At 36.5% G+C, this 11,875-nt stretch overlaps 1 protein-coding gene across 1 annotated transcript in view; it reads right to left on the bottom strand.

The window, feature by feature from the left end:
• Positions 1 to 10,289: 10,289 nt before the first annotated feature.
• LOC127573393 (transmembrane protein 33-like) overlaps positions 10,290 to 11,875 on the bottom strand; it is a 93,791-nt gene continuing 92,205 nt past the window's right edge. The window contains exon 8 of the mRNA XM_052021575.1: positions 10,290 to 11,858. Coding sequence (XP_051877535.1) covers positions 11,732 to 11,858 — 127 coding nt within the window. The 3' untranslated portion in view covers positions 10,290 to 11,731. The remainder of the gene's footprint in view (positions 11,859 to 11,875) is intronic.

Genomic DNA, 11,875 nt, shown 5'->3' with positions numbered 1-11,875 from the left:
AGAGCTTTTCTTCCCTCATTTTCTTTCAGACAATATTTGAAATACTGGTTTGAAATATCAGGGGGGAGAAAATCAAATCATATGCAATGTTCTACAGTGCATGAAAAGACCCAGTTAATATATATTTCCATTATGCCATTCAAGATTATCTTTTTAATCCATAATCTTTTCTGAACTAGCTAATTCTCCTCAGAAACTGAGAATGCAAATTAACTGTGATTCTTTCTAATTTGACACAGATGAACCATATGCTACTGGATAATTTATCTTTATTAACTTTTAATTTGCTTACAGTGTGAAAACATTTGATTATTTGAAGCACAGTATTTGGTGGAAAGTTATTTCCAACATTCCTTACATTTTTGTTGAAAACTCCAGTTAAAGGTTCCACCTGCTGGTCTGGACATTACTTTTCTACTCATCAACCATGAGTCTATTATCCTACAAAGCCTAGTTTGATGAGGCTTTGATATATGCAATGGCTGCATCTAACAGGAATTCGGAGTGAGTGCATCTAAACTATAGCTGGACAGATTTTATGGTGAAGTACAAAAAAACTAACAATTTTTTAAGTTTCATTAGTTAATCTGTAAAGTTTATGTAAAACAAATCTTCATCGAATCTTATGGCTTTTTGCGGAGGTTCCTTACTGGTTGCCAATGAGGTCAGTGTACGGCAGCAGGGTTTTTTAAGGTGAACATCACATTGAATATTTGCTGGAGAATTAGCATTTTTTTAAACTTAATATTAGATTCTGTAGAATCTTTGGCGGAACAGGACATTCAACCTACATAGTCTTCTTCCCACCCCACTTCATCTAGGCTGCTTAGAACACTTTATATTCCTTTCTCCCTCAATTACCATTGAGATTTCCTTTTAAAGTATCTCTATCACTTCTTCTGATAGCAAATTCAGATGGTGAAGGCTGCAGTTTTCTGCAACCTGCTGAGCATTTAAAATTATTTCAGTAATTATCTTCAGACAAGTGAGTGTGGAACAGATACATACTTCAGCACAGCTGTGCAACAAAATCACAAGCAGCTGGAAAGGTTGAACACTCATAGTCTCCCATGGCATTGCTCACAGTTAAAAAGAGTAGATTATATGAGAGTCAATTATGGTGAGTAAAATCAAGTTGTCTTTTAGTACCCCACCTCCCCTCTTTTGTCCACCTATCACTGCTCTGCTTTTCCCTCCTATATATTGGGCTTCCCCTTTTCCCATCTTCAGTCCTGAACCGAAACGTTGACCGCCTGCTTTTCTCCAACAAATGTTGCCTGGCCTGCTGAGTTCCTCCAGCATCATCGTGTTTTTCATTTGTCCTTTAGTACAAGGTTGATTTGCATTTGTATTAAGTTGTTTCATAAATGTGATATTTTTGTATTTAATGATTTCATGGTGAGTACATGTCTTAAAACTGCTTCATTTCTCGACCCATTTTGAGGGCATGAAGTAACCTTTTATACGTCACGCCTACTAAGCTACCAATAGTGCATAAAATCACTTACTCAGCTGTCTACAGAGGCGTCATTTAAATTCTAGCTACCTGACCCAAGCCCAATAGGAGCTCACTGTGCGTGTTGGGTTCAGCTCATGTGTACATTCTGCTGAAACATTTGGATTGGGTCAATTTTATAGGAATGTGCTGACCCAGCTCAGCAAATGATTGCATTTACAGTCTGTGCTTGATCAATTGTGATATACATGCAGCGCAACAAGTCATAGAAGGAATGACTGCAAACTTCTCCAGATGAGGTTGGGCATGGGAAAATAAGTATTTTAATGTTATAACCATCTGAGTAGACCTCTGGTCTAGAGAGAACAATGTTTTCTGTATGCTGCAGGATTAAAATACCAGATAGTGGATTATAATGTGCCTGATACAAACATAACACCTTATGCTTCACTGTTTTGAAAATCTTTATGATTTCTGTCACATTGCCTGTCCTAGACTACGCCACTCAAATAACTACTCAATTTTGATTGGTCAGAGTGTTATACAGCATGGAAACAGGTTCCTTGGCCCAACTTGTCCACGTCGACCAAGTTGTCTACTTGAGCTAGTTCCATTTTCTCATGTTTGGCCCATATCCCCCTAAACCTCTATTCATGTACCTGTCTAAATGTCTTTTAATTATTGTAATTGTATCTGCCTCTATCACTGTCTCTGGCAGCTTGTTCCATATACCCACCATCCTCTGTTTGAACAAGATGCCCCCCAATCCCTCTTAATCTTTCCTCTCTCGCAAAGTCCCAGCCTTTGGGTATCTTTGGCTTGGCATCTCTAGGTAGCTAAACCATATTGAGCAATACATTTACATTTTTGTGGCAATATTTAGCACCCTGAAAGTCTTGGCAATATAAGTTATTAATTGCTTTATAATAGCAGCAGTACTTTCCTTCATATGCCGATATTTGGAGGAAATGGCTCACTTTTCTTTAAATCAGGTTTTGTAGGTCTTTCATTGAAGAACTTTTCTTCATCAGACAATGTTTATAACCAAAGTATACTCATCTTTCAAGATTTTCATTCTTTTGATTGAGATTTCAGATGGTACACTGAACTTCATATGGAATATTTCAGTTTGGTAAAAATAAGCTGGGGAAATAGAATAATAGCAACAAATGAAAAAAAAATAAGGGACCTGGAAAATAAACCTCGTCAAAATCTGAAAGCTGCAGATTCCCAGAATATTCCTATGTGTGTTGATGAGCTCAATCCAGATATTAAAAAAGAGAAATGTGTGTCATTAAATGTTACTCCTGATGAAAAAGCATTTTAATAAAATTTTGAAGAATTGACGTGAAGATCAGCAGGTGGTGTGGTTTAATAGGGTTTTAAGTCCAATGGCAAAGGAACAGAATAGGTTATTTGATGAAAGTAGAATATTCTGATTCTGATTCTAGGTTCAAGGGGACTGGAAAATCTGGCTCAAATTCATATGGCTGCATCTGTGTCAGTTGTAGCAGATGCAATTTTCTCATGATTTTTTTCAGAATTAAAGTATCTGCAGCTTATATTTATTCACTGTAAAATAGTTTCATCTTGAAGAGAGAATGTGTTTTTTTCCAGAAATGGAATGTAAAATAGGTGAATATTATCCAAATTGTCCAGTTAACTAATCACCTGAGTCATGCAACTATTAAGTTTAAGTGTAACTGGGGAACAAGAGGAAATATGAAAATAAGCTCTTCAAATCCAAACTTTTACCAGAGCTCATCGAGTGAAAAGGGCATCTTAGCAGTAGCTTTGGATTCTCTGGTGGCTATTGACACAGTCAGAATTAAGCTTTAAAGCACCAGAAATATACTGGCTCAGAATCTGCAATGTGAATAATACTGAGACCATCACTATAATGGAGAATATTTAACAATGGGAATACATACAGATGCAGTTAAATGTGAAAATCCAGAAGTTGCTGTCAGGGATACCCTGCCATTCCACAGGGTGCATTGCTCTAACCATTACCAATATAATTAATGCAGAATCAGGAATTGATGGGAAATACAACTTTACAGGAACAATTTTGGCTGTTAAACCACTGAAATATGTCACACCCTCCTAGACAAGGTATGATATAAATAAGTTTTTAAATAGCATTCCAAGCCAATGATTACTGAAACAAAAACGTGCTTTGGTCCTTAAAATCTACATTTTTTGCACAGGATTTAAATAATTATGCTTTGAAAAAATTACAAAGCCCACGCATTTAAGTCATTGTTATCTTTAAAGTTAATGGTATTTCATCATCTGCATTAATCCATGTGTATGATCCAATCTTTAATTTACCCTCTGTAAAACGTGTAAAGATTTAATTAAAGGATTTTACTCCCCATTTTTCTTTCAGAATTCTACAATCTGATTGGCTACACACCCAGGTAGATGAGATAAATTTTGCTGGAATTCAGGGGAATCCATGGCATGGAGATTGTAAGATCTTTGAATGCAATACCTGCTTTCCTAAAAAAATGAAGATCTTTGTTAAGCACCTTCACTTTGCTGCTCATTACAAAATCTGGGTATTTCATGATGGCACAGTAGGGAAATCATTAGACACTTGAACCAGACTGATCATCCAGTTCATGGCCACAATCTGCAGGCTTTAAGCATACCAATTTACAATAACCCTGAATCAGTTATGCAGGTTTAGAGTAAGCACAAGTTATAGAAAGGTGTCACCTCTTTTTGTGATGGTGCTGTTAGTAGCAATTCTGGTCATATGCTCCTTCAGTTCTTTTACTTCCACTCGCAAAGCATCTTTAAAGGTCAAGATTGTCCACACATTAAAAAGGCAGTTGAGTGATACTGGATTGTTGTACTTTAAGTTAATTTCCACAGTTCCGCATTTCCCAAAGTAGTAGGATCAGGGATAGCAGTCGCATGTCCATAAACTACATCCTGACTGTCAGTAAATGCCAATGCAAGTACATTTATACTTGAGTTTTAGTATGAAACTCTATAACAAAGTTTCTGCAAAGACAGATGGCAAGCTGTAGCTCAAATAAGTTCATTTTTCAAATACTTCTATGTTTAGTTAAAATTCTTACACCTTTTACGAAAGTTTAATGACAAAGTATATTTTATGATAGTAATAAAGGCTATTTAAAAATAATTGCAAATGTTAATTTGAAAAGGCCTTGTATTTTTAATTTATTATGGTTGAATCTGTCTGCACGAAGACTACATTAACTACTAAAACATGATCAGTCTGGTTCAGGTGTCTAATGATTTCCCTAAAACATGCTGTTCTTGTTTCTCTGAATAATTTGTAAAAATGATCACAACTCAAAACAGCAATGTCTTTTGATTAGTAGTAAATACTAACAACAATCCTTTGGAATAAGAGATGAAAACTCTACATTTCTCAATATTTCCTGGAACCAGCTAAACATTACAAATCTAAATATCCTATAGATGAGCAAGATTGTTCCCTTAGTGACTAGCAACTGATAATGTGCAGTGGAAGCTCCAGCTCCCAACAAATTTGCAGCCATTTTTAAAATCTTAAAAATCAAACAGAACAGCAACTGAATTAGGTGCTGGAAATAAGTTTACTATTCCGATATTTCAAGTATACATTGCATTACAGAGTGTAGGGCAAACAAAAATTATGATATGTTCAAAGGATAAGCATCAATAACAAGACAATATTGCACAATATTACAGTTGTAATAGAAATAATGAGTATAAACTTCCTGCAATCTGACTTCAGTGTCTATTCCTTCGTTTTAACCTTTATTATGAAGACATCATCTCAAAAGGTAGACATTGCTGGTCATTGTTGGATGGGTTTACAGAGTCAAAGATATATATATATATACATTTTTATTAATATTTTACAAAAAAACTTTGAAGCACACAGATCCACATCTTGATGATACATAAGAAATAATTAAAACCCATTTATGACTGTGCTAGTCTCTCAAAGGCATTGTTTAACATTCAAATGTGGCATTCAAAGCATAAAGGCTGTCTGAGATTCCCCAGCACACTTGAACATCTGCATAATCTTACAATCTTTATAATCACATTTGTACCATGAATACTTGTCAGAAGTCTCCAGAGATCTCTGCTTCTGACAACAATAACATGGAACTTTTTTGAAATCCATTCTGCAATTCCTGGTGACTTGTTATCAAAATCGTCAATTTTTCTCCACTTACCTTCACATTTTAAAAAAAGAAATCTTGAGCATGATTTATGCTTTTGAAGAATGCATAATATAAGTTGACATTTTCCAGCTGAGGTATAGCCTAGTTACAACTACATGCTTCATTACATACGACTCCCTATGAGCGGATGAACAGACAGAAATAGCAAAGCTATTTAAATATATAAAAAAAGATGAATTCATGCCAGATGTCCATTTTTCCCCTCAACTGAATAGTACTCTCACTGACCAGATGCCAGTTTATGAAGTTGATACTGTTTCCAAACAATGTTTAAAATACTTAATTTTGAGAATGATACCAATTTTAATTTTTTCTGCTTCTCTATATAGCTCTGCTGCTAAACAGTAAAATTTTCTGCCAATATTATATCTCTAATATTACACTTAGAGTCTTTTACAAGCACTTAAACATTATTAGAATGTTCTACAAGGACTCAATGGGCCAAATAGCTGCCTCCTGTGCTGCAACAATTCTATGATTTTAATCTACTGACAAGACATATCAATCAATTTTCATGTCACATGTAATTATACACCTAGAATAAATAAAAGATTGTGTGTGTATGTGTGTATATAACTTTAAATATTTCTAAGATCATGTTGATTATGATAAATTTTGGGCAATTTATTGCTACTAAGTTTTATAAAGTAGTTAAACATTCATCACTGGTTTTCATTAATATTTAAAGTTTATTTAATTATTTCATTGCATTGGGACTATTTAATGCTCGCTATGTACAAAATGTCAGCATTTACCACCATCACAAGGTGAAACTGACAATAAAGTCTTGAGGTACAGATCTGTGTTGTTAAATGTGGGATTCTAAATGTGGAAATCCAAAAGGTGCTCATCTGTACAATGTGCTATTTTGCAACCTCCTCCAGCATAATCAAATGAACTGACATGAACTTCAGCTACTGCAAGATTATTTTAACTGCAGATGACCCTGTAAATGTTAAACTTGTTGCGTATGGTGTTAATTGGAAGTTAATGGCATACCAAGTCATAATTATGTTGCTTTAACCATAGAACCATACAGCACAAAACAGGCCCTTCGGTCCACCATGTTGTGCCGTCCATCAAACCACCCTCACACTATCTAACCCTTTCCTCCCGCATATCCCTCTATCTCACATTCCTCCATATGCCTATCCAACAAACTCTTGAACCTGTCCAATGTATGTGCCTCCACCACCACCCCAGGCAATGCATTCCATGCACCAACCACTCTCTGGGTGAAAAACCTCCCCCTGACATCTCCCCTGAACCTCCCACCCATAACCTTAAAGCCATCCCCTTTTGTGGGTTAATTTCCTTGGATAAATATTTCAAAATATAATGGATGTTAAAATGGAAACAAAAAGATATATTCATTTTGAATGGTTATGATATTTCAGCTTCTACTTCATCCTAGCATGTTCCACTCTGGTAAGAATTTAAAACATTGCATAAAAGTCATGGTTCTTACTTCCTGGTTTGCTGTCTCAGAGAATCTTTCAATGAAATTGACTGCTTAACCTGCCTATTAACATGAATGTTACTGACAACCTGGGATTCCCCTACAATTGATTCTTGAGGGAAAGGAACATTGGAAAAGGGAAACTAAAACCACAAAGAAGTTACTTTGTCACCAGTGTTGACTACAAAACCTTGACAACAGCAATATGTCACTATTTAAAATATCCTAAAGATAAAATGAAAGTATTACATTCAATAGTGCAATATTCTGAAATTTATAGCAATCTGAATGTTTATTTTAGCTGTGTAGTCATAGATGGAAGTTCTCATAAGAAGTTCAAAGCTACCAAACATATTGTGTTGTACACCCAATCCAGCTGTTCAAGCCACACAGAAAATATATTTAAGGTACTTTAAACACATTTAGCTTTGTAACAGTACTAATCTAGCAACCTACCACATGGAATGAAAGAGTGGCAAAATCCATAGTGGCATACAGCAAATTTGAAAACTTATTAGACTTCCTGAATATGTAATAATAAACTAAAAATTGAAACAGGAAAAAAAAACAGCCTATTGATTCTTTTTAAATAAGTGCACACGGGCAAAAAGGACTTGCATATCACGGCTGCCCTTGGGAGAGAAATTAGGTTCATTGAGCAGGAGAGAATATAAAAGCTTCTCAGGATGCTGATATTAATATATAGAATGTGCATGGTATTAGAAAATATACCTCAAATTTTGAAATTTGGATTCTGGAAATAATTGCTATAATTATAACATTATGAACACAGCTAATTAAGTGCCTGTGATCAAAATATTAAGCTCTTTTACCCTGAGCAAAAAGTTTTCAAACTTGTGATACAAAGTTTCAGAAATTGTTGCATCATGCAACTTTGAGTTCTACCACTTAAGATTTGGCTAGCAGGCGCAATGGATGTCATTAACTTCAAGTTCCACTTCAATTCACACACAATACTGACTTAGAAGTTTACCACTGTTCTTTCATTGCTACTGGGTCTACCTCCTGGAACAGCCTCCTGATCAGCTTAGTGGGAGCAGCTTCACCAGAAGGACTGAACTGGTTCAATACTGCAGCTCACCACCACCTTCTCAAAGGCAATTAGAAATGGACAAATAAATGCTGACTTATTCGCTGGTATCCCTTTACTGGATAGAAATAATATTTCATTTATTTTTCAGATTTTCGTGTGATGGATTTGGGTCTATTGCAGATGTTGATAGACTTGCTATCAATTCTATGTAGCTTTTATGATAGTGTCTTAGCATTGACAGTTGTTCTTTGTTTAGCTATTGCAAATATTAGCACAGCCCTCAATTTTACCAACATGTTCAATTATTTCTTCTTTCACAGTGCATAACACTTTATAAATAGTACCCTGGACACCTATTGATCTATCAAACATTTGAGGTGATATCAGTTCCAAGATTTTCACATTAAATTCCACTGTGATGGGAAAAGTCTACTGCTGCAAAGCCATTTAACATGGAATTGGAGCACACTAAAGGACCCTTCCGCAAGCTTGTAATTACCAGTAAAACTGCAGTATTCAAAAAAGTTTCAGATTTTGAGGATGGTTTAAAAAAAATGCTCAGGGGGCAACTATGGAACTCTATTTTTACCTCACGTTCAAGGTGAGCTTTATAACCTCATTCACATTATACAGTCTTTCTCTTTCATGAATTATGGATTTAAGGGTTAAAATGGTGTTATACCGAGAATTCCCTAATCAGCAGCAATCAACAGTTGATAATGACACATGCTGAAACTGATGGCCTTCTGGTGAGCAACCCATTTGGGGACTCCCATATAAACAAAAATCAAGTTTTGAATGAAAATACCAATGATATTCCTTTAGCATTACCTTCAATTCAGACTGAAATGTTTGTAGAGAAAACAATGCCACATTCTGAAGCCATTTAGTTGTGCTGGCCTCAATTTCTACAATTTTTATGATTGCTCAGTGGTTTTTACGCAAGTTCTAAAATTCAATGTATGCCAAACTGATTCGTGCTTGACCAGAAAATGGCCAGGCATCCCATTTTTGGGCTTAATAACCTTCTTTAGTACATAAGAGTGGTCGGCTGTGGCTCCTCAGCCCTCATTTGTCCACTTCCTTTGGCATTTCCTCTGACTTAAAGAAATTGTTTCACATGGAAACTACAACTCCTTCTCACTTTTGTTCTTCAGTTATTCCCCTCCATGCTTTGCCTATCCTCCAGAGCAGTTTACCTAGCATTTTGTGCAAGTTGGTAACAATGATCCCGTGTATAGTGAGCAAATATGATAAAAAGATATGTTGGAATGCAGAATCATGCAGGCAAATTTTCATTTCAGCTATTATTAGGGCAAAGTGCCACGCAAAGGTTGGGGGGGGGGAATGGGTGACAGGGGGTCAGTTAGAAAGAGAGGGAAGTGGGGGAAAACAAATGGTTCCAGATCACTGCTCATCCAATGACAGCCAGATGAAAAGTTAGACAAGTTTGTTCTTCTACAAAAGAAAATGTGCCACTCCATTAGTTCCTATTTTGTGGTCACGTCAGAACTGACCCTCCATGTCAGGGTACAGTGTGCATAAAGTTGGAAATTGTGGAAGAACTTCAGGGGTCACATTTATAATATCCTGCACATGTTCTTCACATGATTTAGATTTTTAAGAAATATTACATTTAAAATCAATGTTAAACTGACAGCTGAAATTACCTGCTCTTCAGTTTAAACTGGTACCAGTGGAGTAGTGACAGTCCTGCTGAAAAACCATTGAGCAGGCCACTAGTATCTTAGGAGAAAGAATTAGAGTTAAGCTTCCATGTTATCGAGCTCCACAGATGAACCACAGAACAATACAGCACAATACAGGCCCCTCGGCCCACCAGGTTGTGCCAACCTTCAAACCACTCCTAAGACTATCTAACCCCTTCCTCCCACATATCCCTCTGTTAAATAAGCATATGGAGGAATTTAAGATAATCTCTTGAACTTGACCAATGTATCAGCCTCCACCACCACCCCAGGCAGCGCATTCCATGCACCTACCACTCTCTGGGTGAAAAACCTCCCTCTGACGTCTCCCTTAAACTCCCCACCACCACCCCCCCCCCCCCCCCCAACTACCTTAAAGCCATGCCCTCTTGTATTAAGCATTGGTGCCTAGAGAAAGAGGTGCTGGCTGTCCACTCTATGTCTCCCCTCATCCTCCTTCTCTCCAATGAGTAAAGCCCTAGCTCCTTTAGTCTCTCCTCATAATCCATTCTCTCTAATCCAGGCAGCATCCTGGTGAATCTCCTCTGCATCCTTTCCAACGCCTCCACATCCTTTCTATAATGAAGCGACCAGGACTGGACACAGTACTCTAAGTGTGGTCTAACCAGAGTTTTGTAAAGCTGCATCATTACTTCGCGATGCTGCCTGATCGGCTGAGAATTTCCACCATGATTTTATTACAGGTTTCCTGTGTCCAGAGTTTTATTGCTTTTGCTTTAGTTATTGATTGGCTTGCAGATACTGAGTGCAAACACAGATGTGCAGTCAAACATAATTCCATTGTCCAAATTAGAAGAAATCTTTATCTAGAGAGTTATATATTTAAATTCACCAATACAGCTGCATCCCAGAAACATCTTAAAATTATTCAAAGTGATGGGAAAAATAAGGTCCCCTGCATCAGAAAACATATCACTGTAACACCTTCCATGGTAACCTGACAAAACAGAATTGACCTTCATAGTATTTCTGGGAGATACCTATTCACAGTAATGTTATTGACACATACATGAAATATTCAAGAGACCGCTGGTATACAAAGCTGACCTGTAAAACTTCTTTGGAAGGTTCTTACAATGTGTCAGAGTTATCACCTTAATTTATTAACCTCATTAAACAAAAACTTAAAAGCTATCAATCCCTGAGGGTGAGCTGAGAAAATGGAGGTCATTTGTTCCAACAAACTACGAGGAGAGCCTGAGCAATAAGCTTTATGTGTACTTTACAGTAATTATTTAGGATCTAGCCCTACATTTCTTTAAATATCTACACCTATCAAACATGCAACTTTTAGTCAAGGTTTACACTAACCTAGCATTAAATAACCAATCTTTTACTAATAACCTACTCCCTAGTATCATTTTAAATTCTTGTGATGCAACAATGGTGATTTTTCTTCCACATGAAGGGTAGATGTTAAAGGTATTGCATATTTGGGTTACATTTACTTTTGAAAAAAATGCAAGAAAATGGATGATCAAGGGATGCATAGGTGCCATAGTAACCCAATGCCTGTTTTGCACTTGAATGGACAATGCACACAATCCTCAGAACAAATTGTGTACCCACATTCATATAAAATCCATTCTCATTGCCTTTTAATCAAATGCAAACATACTTTTAAAAAGGCAAACTTCATCATATGAAAATAAGAACGTAAAACGTCAACATACACAAACTTCAGACGTCATTCCTTAAAAGCAAACCAAAATCAAAACATACACAACAGAAACTACAGGAATATTCCACGGAATTCTAAAGTATAAAGAATGTCACCATTTGAAAATCAACTGATGTTAAGGAGAATCTCGAACTCTATGACCCTGGAGCCAGCTTACAGATGAGCTTTATAGCTTTGTGACATGCATTTCGGAGGAAAGTTGGACAGGAAGGTCTGGCTGTCAGCTGCTCTATTGCCACTCGAAGCTCATAAAACAATGTCCTGTTAATACAGAGTAG

Source organism: Pristis pectinata, chromosome 8 (genome assembly GCF_009764475.1).
Source record: "Pristis pectinata isolate sPriPec2 chromosome 8, sPriPec2.1.pri, whole genome shotgun sequence".
NCBI classification, from domain to species: domain Eukaryota; kingdom Metazoa; phylum Chordata; class Chondrichthyes; order Rhinopristiformes; family Pristidae; genus Pristis; species Pristis pectinata.
Note: the sequence above shows the minus strand (reverse complement) of the source record. Positions and strands in the feature narration are given on the sequence as shown.